The sequence below is a fragment of the Mauremys reevesii genome, linkage group 11 (genome assembly GCF_016161935.1).
Source record: "Mauremys reevesii isolate NIE-2019 linkage group 11, ASM1616193v1, whole genome shotgun sequence".
NCBI classification, from domain to species: domain Eukaryota; kingdom Metazoa; phylum Chordata; order Testudines; family Geoemydidae; genus Mauremys; species Mauremys reevesii.
In genome coordinates this window covers 36,095,831-36,110,763 of record NC_052633.1, presented here as the reverse complement: position 1 = coordinate 36,110,763, position 14,933 = coordinate 36,095,831, and the positions used below count along the sequence as shown (strand labels likewise).

The 14,933-nt window shown below is 44.5% G+C and overlaps 1 protein-coding gene across 3 annotated transcripts; it reads left to right on the top strand.

Moving 5' to 3' along the window:
• The first annotated feature begins 2,394 nt into the window (after positions 1–2,394).
• On the top strand, positions 2,395–9,778 carry HOXD1 (homeobox D1). 3 transcript variants are annotated; one of them, XR_005586375.1, is made up of 2 exons: positions 2,395–2,536; positions 8,662–8,797. XR_005586375.1 is itself a non-coding variant. In XM_039495468.1 (2 exons), the coding sequence occupies exons 1-2, from the start codon at positions 7,790–7,792 to the stop codon at positions 8,979–8,981; spliced, it is 897 nt and encodes a 298-aa protein (XP_039351402.1). In that variant the 5' UTR covers positions 7,696–7,789; the 3' UTR covers positions 8,982–9,778. The 3 variants fall into 3 exon arrangements, 1 of the variants encoding a protein (XP_039351402.1); XR_005586376.1 differs by lacking the exon at positions 8,662–8,797 and adding an exon at positions 3,884–4,314; XM_039495468.1 differs by lacking the exon at positions 2,395–2,536 and adding an exon at positions 7,696–8,366 and having other exon boundaries at positions 8,662–9,778.
• Positions 9,779–14,933: the final 5,155 nt, after the last annotated feature.

The following is a 14,933-nucleotide window of genomic DNA, read 5'->3' as shown; positions in this document are numbered from 1 at the left end:
TGCAGAGCTGGCATGTAAATCTCTGTAAAACCCTGCAAAAGTTATTGATGTAGAAGTGGCTAAAGAGAGGCGGCTAATTTTAAAACCCCGGTAGTGAATTGTTTGTAAGTAATAAACCAGCTCACAAAGCAGACTTCCTCGCACTCAGCCAGCCCGGTGGAAAACCAAGGAAACCATCTGACACTGATTGGAAGGTAGATTCACGAGCAAAAGTTTAATTCAGCGAGAATTAAACACGAACACAGGAATATAGAGCAAAAAGGGTCCCTGGGAGGGCCCAGTCTTGCTCTCCGGACTCAAAACAGTTCCACTGAATCCGCTGAACTCAAGCATGATTTTGCCCTGGCTGATCCACATTCTGCAATATGCAAATTGTTGAAATTCTGCCTTATGGTTCAAATTCTGCAACAGCCTAACTTGGATCTGTTGCTGTTAAAGAAAGATGTCTGAGCAGTTAAATAAAAGCTGGAAGAAGAAGAAAAGAGACAACGACACTCAATTTTAGTTCCTGTCTCTTTATATTTCCAAAGACTGCCAATAATAAGACACAATGAAAGCCACTGCAGATACTCTATAGTCTCAGAAGAACTGATCTGCACAGCTTTCACTATTCACCGTGTTTGTTATCTGCAGTGACGCTGGGTCTATCCAAGGGAACGTTTGAAATCCCTCGCCAGGAACAATAGCTCTGTGGCTGACAGGCGGCACAAAAAGCCCGTTTCTTCTACGTGTGCAATTAGTGGTCCGTGTTGGTTGGCTCTAGGACCACGTGCTATTATATATTTATGAACCCACAACCTATATTTTTAAAAGTCGTGAGATCGGCTAGCGCAGAGTTACATTGCCCCATGACACTTCTGGAGACTAGATATCAAGTTAATCACTGAACAGGCAACCACTCTGCATTACCAAGTGAGCAGTTGCAGTGGGAAGGCTGCGGTCCTTGCTAGGAGCGGGGCTGGCGGGGGAGGAGGGGGAGTTCATCAATCACACAATGTGCACTCTTCACTCGACAGCGGTTCCTCCTACTTCAGCTCGAGTCTGGGCCAGCTGGGATTCGACCAGAAACCGCAGCCGGAGGAGACAGAAACCGAAGCTCAGAACACCGCAATCTAATATTCACGGGCTGACGCTCAGCATTCAGTTTCCAGCAGGGAGGATGCAACTGAATCCTTTAGTCACAAAAAACGAAATTAAAAAAGTGACCCTCTGGTCGGGGTAACAGCGTCCTCAGACTTTGTGCCTCTCCCGTCCCCACCCGGCAATTTTGCCCCTGAAGGCAATACACAAGTATGCCCAGGATAAGCAAGGTGGGCTTTGTCTTCCTTATTTCCAGTCATTTCTATGAAGTCAATTGTTCTCAAGCAGGGTAGGCCTACCCCTGGGGGTACACAGAGGTCTTCCAGGGGGCACATCCAGTCATCTAGATATTTGCCTAGTTTTACAACAGGCCACATGAAAACCACTAGCTAAGTCAGTACAAATTAAAATTTAATGCAGACAACGACTTGTTTATACTGCTCTACATACACTGAAATGTAAGTACAATATTTATATCCCAACTGATGTATTTTATAATAATAAGGTAAAGATGCAAAAGTAAGCCATTTTCAGTAATAGTGTGCTGTGACACGTCTGTATTTTATGTCTGATTTTATAAGCAAGTAGTTTTTAAATGAGGTGAAACTTGGGGGTACAGTAGGCTGGAAAGGTTGAGAGCCACTGCTCTAAGTGATAGCTCTGAGGACATCTTCATTGGCTCATATTTTCCTGCCTCCCATCTTACCTATAAAAACAAATCTGGAATTAAGCCAGAAGGATTTAGCACAAACGATTTAACTAAAACGTTTCCCTTAATAAAGCCCCAAAACTTTTGGCTACTTAATTAAGGGGCTCACATTCATGTAAACGAAGTTAAAACGCGTAATTAGTCAATTAATTAGTCAATTATTTAATTCTATTTTTGCCTAGCAAGCTCCCTGGTGGAAAAATTGTAACTGGACTTGAAAATAAACGTAGCTGTTATAGTAATTAAAAAACAAACAAACAAACAAAAACACCTTCCGCAGAGGTACAGGCCCGGAGGTATTGCGGTGAGTCCCACGAATCTAAATCCATTTCGCTCTGATCAGCCTAAAGTACTTTGTGGCGTTTCTTTAACATAACATAAAATAAAGGAATTTGTCAATGTAGGACCAATCCAGCAAATTGGCGTGTATGTGTTAACTGACAATTGTAAAGTGAGATTTTGCATTGTCTCCCTGTCACAGGGTGACCTGTGCCTTTAAGAGGGGGTGGATTTGAGTGCACCTGTGACTGGTTACCTGCTGTCCAGCTGGGCTTACGGGAAAGCACCTGGGCCTTATAAAGGGGAGAGGGAGGTGGGGGAGAAGATTAAGAGAGCAGGAAGGAAACAGGAAAGGAGACCGGCGTAGTTCGGTGAAGTTGTAGAGCGTTGGACCTCTTCTCTAGGGCTACAGCGAATAGAAGGCGCTAGGAGAGTCTGGCCTTTCAGGGACCGAAATATACCAACCAGGTAGGCTGGGAGTGGCTTCCCCAAAGCAGGGAAGAACGTGGGTGTAGCTGGAAGGTTTGAATCCCTCTCTAGGGGAAAGAGGAGAAGCTCAAGTCTGTGTTGAGACACCAGGGGAAAAAGAGGCTGGGTGGGAAGGCTAGAGAATGGAGGATTGCCGTGTGGGTGAAGGGGAGAAGCCCCAGAATTGAGTGTTGGTGTGAATAGTAATATAAACCGATTCAGCAGGAGAGTGTCTTAAGGCCTATGGAGTAGTGGAGTTATTTAAGGAGTCCTGGAAAGAGTAAACCGAAGTAGAGTGCTGCAGAGTCATGCTTGGCCGGTAGGGGCGCCTCTCTGCACTCCCCTAACAAGACGTTCCCATGTTGTTAAAGTTATTGGACTTACACCACTTAATCTTTTCTCCAGATGTTTATAGAGTCCACGTAGCAGGATACAGGAAAGCAAAGACTCCATGTCACCAGCCTAGGTCTTATTTCAGTGACACTGATGAGAATTACAGGGACTTTCCCTAGTTATGCATAACAGGCTAGTTTCTGAAGACAATTTTTCCGTCTATGGGTGGGAGGTTCTCCGTTAGTCTCCCCATTTCACCTTCAACTATCAGATTCGGGGAGGGGGGGGCAGAATCCTCTCCAACGCCTATCAAAACTGCCCCAAAGGTCAGCCGAGGGAGACTGATGCACCTTCCTCAATCTGAAGAAGTGAGCTGCCTTCAGTGTGTCCATGTTTTTCCAGGAGCTGAGTTTGGATTACACTAGGATGACTTCACTTTTTGCTAATGCTAATTATCCAAATGTAGTCCTTGCTTTATCCAAAACTTTCCGAAATAATCTACCTCCTCTACTGCATTTCAATTTCTTTCTCCAACTACCACTATTAACCTTCACATCCGGGCAGCTATAATTTGCTTGTACAGTGGGGTCACAACAATTCAGAGTATCGGCAACTGTTGCTGAAATGTTTATCATTAGCTTTTCATATCTACCCTCGTGAAATGTACATGGTCAATTTTCCTGGAGAGCCACTTGAAAAAATATTCCCCAGAGTAATTTCAAACGAGAATGTGTATGACACAGTATAGATCTAGATCCACCAGTAACTGTCTCTAATAAACAACTTCTCTGTAAAAATAAAATATCAGACAGTAAGGCGGGAAATCTAAGTGCATATCTGGACTAGGGCTTTCACTTCCTAAGTTGTATGGAGAGTCTATTGTATCTACGCTAGTGTGGAGTGAAATTTCCTCAGCGCTTTTCTAGGTCACATTTAAATAACCATAGTGTCAATATAAGCTACGATATTAGAACCATCAAGGATGACAGTGCAAGGAAAACACTTCTCTTTCAGCTGGTACCTGGAAGACGTAAACTTTCCTCTGGAGAAAAGGATTGAAACAGTTATGGGGCGGGGGGAAGGAAGAAAACGAAGGAGAATGAACAAAAGGACAAATGGGTCAAATTCTGAAGTACTCTGCCTCTACTTGGGAAAGCTACCTTTGACTTTAGTGGAGGTGTGCTTGAGCAGTGCCAATACCTTTTTAAAAAGTGCCTTCACTCCAGCTATTTGTCAGACTTTCTTATTTTATGTTAATATTCATGACTCCAACTTGGCTTTAGAGTGAATTCTTTTAAGTGACTTGTTTGCGAAGAGGACGGACGCCATTGTTCGCACCTAGTTTGGTTAAGGCTAGTTCTCTGCGCTGGTGGGGCAACAGCGCACTTGCCCGCCAGATTCCACTTATTCTGGACAAATGCCAGGATTTCACCCAAGCGATTTAAACTGGGCTCTGTCAATGATAGGATATTGTTAGCCTTTTTCCAGAGGGTATGGCTGGAGAGTCTTGCCCGCATGCTTGGGGTTCAGCTGACCGCCATATTTGGGGTCGGGAAGGAATTTTCCTCCAGGGTAGATTGGCAGTGGCCCTGGAGGTTTTTCGCCTTCCTCCGAAGCATGGGGCAGGGGTCGCTTGCTTAAGGAGTGGGTGGATCGGCTTATGTGGCCTGCATCTTGCAGGAGGTCAGACTAGATGATCATAATGGTCCCTTCTGATCTTGAATTCTATGAATCTATGAGCTAGTCAATAAGCCTGACATAAACTGTGTGCCCAGTGGCTTTCCAAATCCACGCTCTTAGCAGCCCTAGCACTCCCTACTGAGCTGACACTTCCTTTCCCCCAGCTGTAAGATTCCCTTCTCCAACCCTCAACTTCCCAGGTTTCTTTTCCAGACAACCCCCTTTCAGGAAACCCCCTGTTTGCTTGGAGCTGCTGAGCACCTCAGACTCCAATGAAAATGCGCCCCCCCCCAACTCTTTTGATCTCAGTGAACTACGCCTGAGAAGTTTATACCAGACAGGTGTGGTGACCCTCATTATCACCATAGTCTGGACTTAAATGGACACAAAGCCAAAAACTAAATTTCCTGACCACACATCAGCTGGCGGCCTCAGTTGGTTAAATACATTTTTTTCTGGGATCATAACGATCGAATTCATAGCTGGATCCGCTGCAAACCGAAATGAGACTCCCATTATGGTGAATCACTGACAACATAGTTTGTAACTGTTAAAAGACGACTGTCAGTGGGTATAGAGGGAAAATCTAATCCAGGAATCTGTGTTCACAGTAATCAAAAACTTGGTTGGTTGGTTTTAATGTAGTTGTGAAGACACTTTTTTCCCCCTAACCTCAGTAACTCTTGATTTAACTGCACCACAAAAGCATTGATCAACATAGTGGTCCAGTGACCCTGCCATATTTTATTTTATAAAATGTTGAGGTAGGAAAAATATCCAAAACACTTCTGTTTTTCTGCCATCTGTGCATTAAAAGGGGCAGAACTAATGCTAAATAAACTTCAGTCCCAACTGTGGTTGAGTTGAAAGCTTAAAAGCAAAGGTTTGTGAGAGAGAATGGGGCAGAGGCCTAAGTGTTCTACTGTTAGAATGTCCAGCTACTGAACAAACACACCATTTAGGAGAATGGATACTGGACCTTTAAAGGGAGGGAAACAAACTCTTTGGGTTGCTGCAAATAACAGGAATTTTCCTTGTTGTTCAAGAGAACATCATAAAGTCCTTATTTTGAAGGGTTGAAGTTGGCTAAACATTTCAGTGGATATAAGCAATGGCAAAAATGTCTAACAGAAGTTCATAACCTTAACAACTTATTTATTATTTATTATTAAATGCTTCACTTGTGCTGCCTTACTAATTTCCTTCTTTAAGCCCATGTCCCACAACCTGCCTTCTTTAATGCAGTCTTTTCTATCATCGAGGTATGGAATGCAGGATTGGGCCTGGGTGTCTGCAACTTCCACTAAGAGCACTAGGATAGAAGTTTGCAACTTTGCTTTGTGGGAGTTGCAGGTGCTCTGCTGCTTCGGGGAGTAGGTCATCAGAAGCAAGGGGGCAGTTTTAGACATGACCCCTTAGCTCTAAGCCCCATGAAAAATCTCCGGGGTAGGACCTGATTCTGCCTCGATTATGTGACTTCAGCGGGAGCTGCACCCTTTTAACGGAAGACAGGACAGAACCTTAGGTAGAACTGAGTATTCTATGGGAGGTATATGTATCCGATGGGGAGTGCATTATTGTATTGGGGCGAGAGTAGGGCTGAATTATGAATGTTCTTTCCCCCTCTCTTTTAAGAGTCTGCTTCTGAACTTTGTAGATTTCTCTTATAGAGAAGGACGCATATTTCAAAACTTTAAACTGTAGCTCCGTTCCCTTTCCTCCCATGGGCTACATGACAGGTAACACCTTTTCTGTCATGCGTCTTGAACTCCAAGGAGTACTCAATACTTGCCTTTTTAGCGTGTAGTGACTTCATGTTTAGTAGATTTGGATTGGAATAGAGCCCAAGAGTTCATGAGTCAAATTTTGAAGTACTTTCATTGTAACACTCTACGAAAACACGATCACTTGCCTTGTGAAGTCTGATCTTTCCCTTCACCAGATTAATTCCTTTCTGCCCAAGGGAAATGAAGTTTACAAAGTTTGGTAGAGCAGTGAGATTTACTCTAATCTCTTTCCTGTTTCCTTTTATTTATTTCTGTGCCAGTCATAAACACTTAGTAAACACTATTGTATCACCCTGGGGGACATGAGAGCCCATTAACATTGTGAGCCCTCGGATTCACTTTCAAGAGACTACAAAGCACTTATCTGATGGAGCAGGTCCATTAATTGCAGTGAAGTGCAGTAACATGGAACCCCACCCAGATTTGAACTGAATTTGATGCATTTTAACCTCGAATTTCTTAGAAAATTCATCCGCATAAATGAAGCGGAGAAGAAACACAGGTATAGCTGAGGATGAGCTACCACAAAGTTGGCAAAAGACCGTTTTCGCCATTTATTGTAAGTAAGGATAGATGAAACTGCAAAGAGAAACCTAGGAACACCTCTAAGATACATAATACATTACAACGTACAAGAAACGTCCGCCTTCCAGTGAAATACACAAAACATTACTGTTCTATCCCACCTAAACGGTTGGAACAGTCGACCTAGGTTTGGCCAGGTACATTAACGTAGGGAAGAAGGCTTTTCGAGCATTTATTTTGCACATGAAAGCCTCCCGGCAGTACTCAAAGTGACCGGGATTTCAGTTTAGGGAACTGCCAGCCCCCTTTGCCTCCCGAACTAAAACTGCAGACGGTACCGAGCCGGGCTCCCTGGAGTCCTATAACCACAATCAGGATTATAGCGGTGGTGCAAGGCAATGGGTAAGACTCAGACCACATGAAAACAGGCGACTCGTCCCTGGGGCGCGCTGGAGAGGCCCGCCTGTGTTCTGCACCCACAGCACCAGCCGCCTTTACCCCATTCTGCCGAGCCGAGCCAAGCCCTGTGGCCAGAGCCTCCCTCCCCTGTCCCCGCACCTCTGCAGGGGCAGCCCGGGTCGGCGCAGGGCGATGCCAGGCGATGCCTCCTCGACCCTACCGGCGCTGCGAGGTTCCCGGGTCCTGTGCGCCGCAGCCCGCTTCCTCCTTGGCAAAGTTTGCGCCGGGGCAGCAGGCAGCTAGCAGCACCCAGCATCCTTGAGGTGGGCTCTCCACGGAGGGCTACGATTGGCCACCGGGCGGCACGTGCCGGCCCTCTGGCTCTATATTAGGACAATATTTACCTCCGCCGCTGCGATGGCTCTGGGAGGAGGAGGGCAGGTCCAGAGAGCGGCCCGGGCAGCATCCGCGGGCAGCAGTGGGCTCCTGCCCCGCGCCCCCGGCCGCCGGCCCAGAGCCGCGCCAGGACATGAACTCCTACCTGGAGTACCTGTCTCGCGGCGATGCCCTGCGCGCCCCGCCTGGCTTCTGCCCTGCAGACCCCAGCGCCGTCGCCCTGCAGCCCTCGTGCCCCCTGGGCGGGGAGAGCTCGTACCTGGGCAGCCGGATAGTGCCAGGCGCAGGGACTGCGCCCGGCCTGGCCCAGCGCCCAGCCGCGGCCTCTCGCTTTGCTGCCTGCGCTCTGGCAGGGGCTTACGACTCCGGTCCACCTGCTGCTGCTGACTTCAACGTCCTGCCCCCGAGCTCAGGCTACGTCCTGCCCTACGGAGCCAGTGCCCAGGTGGAGGATGCTGGCGGGGGCCACCTGCGCTATGCAACTTCCATCTTCTCCGGCAGCGGATCGCCGCTCCCGGTGGGTTACAGCGCCTTGGCCGAGCAAAGCCACTTCCACCCCTGCCTCAAAGAACCGCCTGGCGTCCAGCCGGGGGGCTTCCAGAGCGTCTCCCCCTCCCTGGGGACCTACCCCAAGCCCACCTCTCCGGCCTCAGGGGGCGCGCTCGGCACCTTCGAGTGGATGAAAGTGAAAAGAAATGCGCCCAAGAAAAGTAAGTGTGAACCTCGGCCAGGGGGCTTCCTGGGCACAGCTCGCTCTTAGCGCTTAGGGCGCGCCGCTCTCCTCCTCCATAAGCGCTAAGAGCGAAACGAGGACGGGATCGCTCGCAGGGCCACTTATTGTTTCCTTCTCTCGCCTCAAATACCCGTGAGCGATGAGCGCCCGCGTGAGATGTTCATGCAAAGCGTTACTTCTTCGCCTTTGGAGCCGGCTTAATGCCCAGAGAACCGGCTCCCTTGCGCTGTGCCCAGCTCTCACTGCTACTGAACAAACGTTTTGTGTTGCAGGCAAACTCTCCGCCTATGGGGTGCATAGCCCTCCCAGCACCGTGCGGACCCATTTCAGCACCAAGCAGATCACAGAACTTGAAAAGGAGTTTCATTTCAATAAGTACCTCACCCGGGCCCGCCGCGTAGAGATCGCGCACTCGCTCCGCCTTAATGACACTCAAGTGAAAATCTGGTTCCAAAACAGAAGGATGAAACAAAAGAAACGGGAAAGAGAAGGGCTGCTGATCCCTTCACCTGCCGGATCCCCCTCCGCGGAAAGCCCCGCCAAGCCAGGCAAGAATTCTGTGCCCTCCTGTCCTGCCAAAGACTTCTGCTGATCGCTGCAGTACCAGCTGTTGTGACAGCTACCTGCGAGGAAAGGAAGGCCGAGTTTCGGACACTTGAAGGAATGCATAAAGCATCGCAACAGTGTTAATCTCGCACAACCCGAGCCAAAAAAACAATCATTTCACTAAGGCTATCACTGCCAATGAAATATTTGGGCTGTGTCTACCTAAGGAATTGTATATTGTTAAAAAAAAATCAGCTACATATTAGTGCTCGTTATTGCAACTTGTTTACATTTTATTTATGGGTATATCAGGGAAAGTTGTCAGTCGAAACACTGCTAATTTCCTCATTGGCCTTATGAATTTTTTGGTAAAGTAGCCGACACACGCTGTGCCTGTACTGTATCAGTTTTAAAGGTCAAACAAGACCACGCCGAGTCCTCCAGCTTAGTAATATATATGCAACAAAAATAAGTTAGAGTATTATTGCTATTAGTAAGAGAGCCAAAGAAAATGCAAACTGGCTGGTTCAGTTGAGTTTCTGCACTGACAGAGAAGTTTAAAATTTGCACTATAAGGTGTTTTAAATTGCTCCTAGTTTTCAATGTGCCTGAATGGGCGGGGGAAACAATCACCATTCATATAGATCCAATACTATCAAGGACTGACTGTCCTGTTAAATGTCAAAACTCCGAATGATCAACGCTGTGTCCGGATTTGTATTGTATTTATATTTTGTGAACAACAGGCTTTGTCTTGAATAATTCTGAATTTAATTAAGTGCTAGAGCATGGTTGTTGGTTTTTATTGAAAAATAAAATACAAAATCACTCGGAGCTGAAAAATAGTCAAAATTAATACATAGCTACAGAACGGATTCAAGTGAAATGGATGTGGGAAGGGTTTGGTGAACGGTAATAGCATCATTACTGTCTTGTCTTTATGCCTTCTGCCAGGGTCAGACTTTGCTTCAGTATGTTTGACAAATTATAACAGTAAATACAATGCTTGTTGTCCCTCTTCCGATGTCAGGGGTTTAAAAAAAAAAAGATTCGGACGCAATGTGATTACAAAAACAAGAGGCACATATTGCCTCTTTCCCACCTTTACAGTGCAAACGCCTACAGAAGCGTGGTTTGCAAATAGGGTATTTTAATTTTAAAAAAAACTTTTAGGGTTCGCAGTAGGGTACCCACACATCAAAAGGGCGCAAGGGGGCGAATTCACACATGTAAAGTCAAGAATTACAAAAGAGAGTTGAAGTAAAAAGGAACACGTGCATGTTCTTGTTTCAGAAGTTCAATGGATGACCTTCAGTCTCCAATGGAACCGAGAGATTCCTCACGCTAGGGAATCTCCACTTGTTTTCTCTAGTAAATCACTGACCTACAAACCTTTGAAAAACATCCCAGTATCAATCCACGTGGATGAAATAGTTTAATTACCCAGGACATCACAATCCTATTTTAAAAAGCCTAAACCGCCGGGAAATAAGTGCATAATACTCCCCTGATAAAAAACGACTACTGAAAAGTCAGTCACCCGAAAGCAATCACTTGCATAAAAGCAGAACCCTAGCACATTCAAGATAAGTTTTGTGGCGATCCCTTTTAACCAAAACTCACGGATTTTAAGAGTCTGGAGAAATAAAAAAAAAAAACCGGATTGGAAAACTACGTCACACTTTTCAATGTAACGTTTTCAATATTATTCTTATGTATTGGGCCCATCTGTCTTTCAACCGCGTAATGCTAATTAGCTCTTGGTTAAAACAACAGAGGACCCACAGTGATGTATCGGTATTTCAAAGGGTCTCCGGGATGGACGCATTTTCAGTGACCTCCGGTCTCTCCTCCAGAAGTCTTTGATATGGCAATGCATCCTGCCTTGAAAAACACTGAAATCTACACATATGCAAAGCGAAACAACTTCACGGATTCCCTGATACATATTTCCTTTTCCAAAGGGAACTACTTGAAAGTCTCTCGCCTGCTCATTCAAACACACATATGAAAACACACGGTGGCTTCACATTTACACCTGGAGGGAGGAGTAAATCTGATCTCCTTCAAGTTATGTTGTCTTGCCTCGCGGTCCGGCTCGTTCAAAACCAGAGTCTGCTCGCGTTGATCACACAAAATCATCACGGGCCGAACTGGCAGTCAGCGGGAATGCAGCAAGTCTTGGTTCCCCAATTCCATTTTTAACTGAACTTTAAAAGGGGGCGTGGACTGTTTCTATCCCACCCAACAGACCTTCGAGGAGAGCAGGGTCAGAGAGAGTTCAGGCAGAGAAGAGACAGACAAGGAAGAGTAGAAAATACTTTATCCTTTGCAAGATTTTTGTTGCCACCACCAAAAAATGCCAATATTTCTAAAAGCTCCCCGGTTTAAAAAAAAAAAGGTGCCCTTAGCACCTTATCTGTTCCTCGCAGGTCCATTTCAAGAATGAATGCCGGTCTGTAGTCGAGGGCTGTAGCATTTACTGGATCCCTACTTTGTTTTCCCAAAGGGGACTGGCTTACTCCAGAATCCGCACAGTAATTCGAATAAACGTTTGAAAAGACATAAGCACAGTACCGAAGAGAGAGAGGCTATCGGGCAAAACTAAACCAATGCAATGATGTTTTGGGGGGGAAGGGGCTGGGTTTCACGTTGTCCCAATCATAGGGTTGCATCACAAGCTCCCATTCTACTCCGTTTTGCCCGATTGATTCTTACCTCCTGCCTTCTCTGAGGGGAGGGGCCGTTGGGCAAGAATGGAAAAGAAATAGGCCTCACACAGCACTTGCAACCTGATCTGATTACTTATGTTATCTTCTAGTTCTCAGGTTCTTGATTATACCATATGGTTAAATAAATGCTCCATATTACATTAGTTTACAATAAATCTTATCAAATTTGAAAACCTCTGACTGTTAAAGTTCAGAAAGATTTGGTTTGCCTGCAGACATCTCTTTGTGCAAAAGACCAGTGGGACTGATGGTTCTTTGTTGTGCAGTTCCAAGTTCAAAATGAGGAACAGACAAGTGAAGTTCATCCAAGTGTGAACAAGGCTGATCTCTCTCATCTGATTTCTGTAAGTCAGCACTTGTAGAATAAAGAGCAAGGTAAAACCGAGCCGAAGGAAATCCCAAAGGGCCTGTTTTAGACTGATTTCCTGCCTTCCTGGGTTTAGTTGAGAAGTCAGAAGGCAAGGGACAAAATAAACTCATGGCTAACAGAATGAGAAAACCCCAAAACTAAATAGATGTTAAACATAAAATCCCAGTTTAAAGGGGGATCAATTTCAGTGGATTTGTGACTTTAGGGTGGCTGGGTAGAAGCCAGCCCAGATCCAGCAGTTATTGCTGGTTGTTGGCTGCTTGCTGGCCTATGTGAAATAGGTGTAGTGTCTCATTGTGGTTCCTAGTTGGCAGTTGTCCACTATCACAACTGGCACTACTTTGCACTCTGTTGATAATCTTGACAGAGAGCTGAGGAGCCTGGAGACTGAATTGCTCTGCAGATGAGGGCTGAAGTACATTGTCTAGGTAGCATGGGGAAGCTAGCACTTGTTATGCCAGTTCTGTGGAGAAAGAAGTTCAGTCAGTTGGTCTGTCATTAGCACTACACCTCACTTGAAATGTCGTCTTGTGGCTGGCAAAGGGCTATAAATATTCCAACAGGTGATTTGAAAATTCCACTTTAATTTTTACCTTCATGTATAATCTAAGGGATGGCTAATGCTGTTGTGCCCCAGAACACGTTCCGTGAATGTTGTTAATGTTTACAGTTATGTTTTGGCTTGCTTTTGGGCATCCAAGACATATCTTGAATCTGCCCCATCCTTGAAGAAAAATGGCTGTTGTTGTTTAGGTCCAAGAGGTAGAAATCAAACCAGGACTGTGAACTAGATTAGTCAGATAGGCTGCGAAGTTGCAACCTGTGTGGCTTATTACTCCACGTTGTATCTTCCATCCCGAGGTAGGGTGACCAGATGTTCTGATTTTATAGGGACAGTCCTGATTTTTGGGTCTTTTTCTTATATAGGCTCCTATTACCCCCTACCCCCTGTCCCAATTTTTCACACTTGCTGTCTGGTCACCCTATCCCAAGGTGCCCTTCAGAATAAGGTTGAAATAGAGGCCTTTCCCTTTCCACTAGAACTTCTCTTCCTCTGAAGCGTCAAGCATAATCATCATCAGTAGCTGCTCTGCTGATTGCTGCTAACACAGATGGAGACATGGGAGATCACAGGAAACAGAACTTTCCCAAACAGAGTAAAAAAAAAAAAAAAAAAAAAGACCAGACATCTCGGGCTGAATGTTGAGGTGAAAGACAGATGGCTGGGCGGGGGGCACATAAGGGATTCTTGACAATGTGTATGGTGTAAGTATCTTTAGTGCTTGAGGGATGTGACCTCCCAAGATTGAAGTGTTAGGTTACACATTGTATTTTACTTGCATTTGCAAAGTAAAATGAAATTGTAAGCCCCAAATTACACATACTTACAAACACAAACACACACATGCACAGACACTTCTTCTATAATGCATGTTACCATTTATCCCTAAATAGCTGATTCACTTCTTAGGTTGCCATTAAAAAAACACAGTAATTGGATTACCTGCATGAAACTAATTGCAACCAAAATAAATGTTTACAGCTTCTTATAAAATTAATGACACCAAAAATGAATGTTCAAAGCCTGTGCTGATCACTCACTAAAACACTAGAAAAATAGCTACTAACTTCTAACTGTCCTTTAAAAAAGAAAATAAATAAATAAAAAGGGAATATCCCAAACAAGTGAAGTACAACAAGCATTGGAGAAATAAATCCAAATCAAAACTTTTTATCCAAATATTTAAAATGACTTGATTCCTCTACAAATATTTTTTATTGTTTTTAAATACATTTTCCCTGCCAAGCCTACTGTTAGTATTCCTTCTATTTTAAATACAAATGCTCATACACATGCATCCACAGTAACATATTTTCCTAACAGCACATGGTTCTCATGCAAACTTCAAAAACAGCTGTGTTGCTTCTGCCTCTAAAGTTGTCACATGGCTTAGGGGTTAGTGGTTTGTCATGGTTTTCATTTTAGTAATGGTTTCCATGTTCATGCCAGTCACTTAGATTTTGAGGAATGTATCAATTTTATAAAAAGGTCAGGTAAAATCCTCATTTTGGGTGCTGCTCCTGTTCCATTGAAGTCAAAGGAAAGACTCCCATCAATGTTAGTGGAGCTGGATGAGGCCATTAGATCACACCAAGCCACTTACAATTAATTGTCTCATGCCATATATTTTCCTAACTAAATACATACACTTTTGCTTTGTAGCAGTACATGGCTCTGTATCTATCAAAATGACACAGTTCATACCTGTGAATTGTTTCTGACTCTTGTTGAAGAGTTGTAGAGTTTAGTCTTAATTTGCAAGCACATTAAATTAAGACTAAACTCTACAACAAGAGTCAAACAATTCACTGGTACGAACATAACCACAGTCTGTGTTAAAACCTAGTGCTTATTTTAAATATAGTTTTTTCTCACATGATATGAGCAGCTTAATGACACCTTGGTTCCCCATGAACAATCTTAACTGTACACATTAGTTCCTGTTCTTTTGCATTATTCTGTCTGCAAGATACCCAGAGGAATGAGATAATGCAACTCATGTGCCAATTCCTGAATAATTGAATAAAAATGTCTGTAATATACATGGGTGTACACATGAGACAAATAAATGATAGATAAGGTCTAACATTTATTCATTCAACATTAAACCCAGCAGTTGGGTGTTGCATATGTTCACTTTGATGCCTAGCAGTTGGAAGCAGGTTGTCAGTTATGCTAATAGGAATAAAAGCACAGTTCATAATTCTCATTGGAATTAGTACAGTATTCCAGCCTTACCTTAGCAAATACTCACCATGCTCTGCATTATTAAGAATAATTAATATTATGATTTTTGTTCACTTTATTTTCCCCCAGACTTCATTAAAAAAGAAA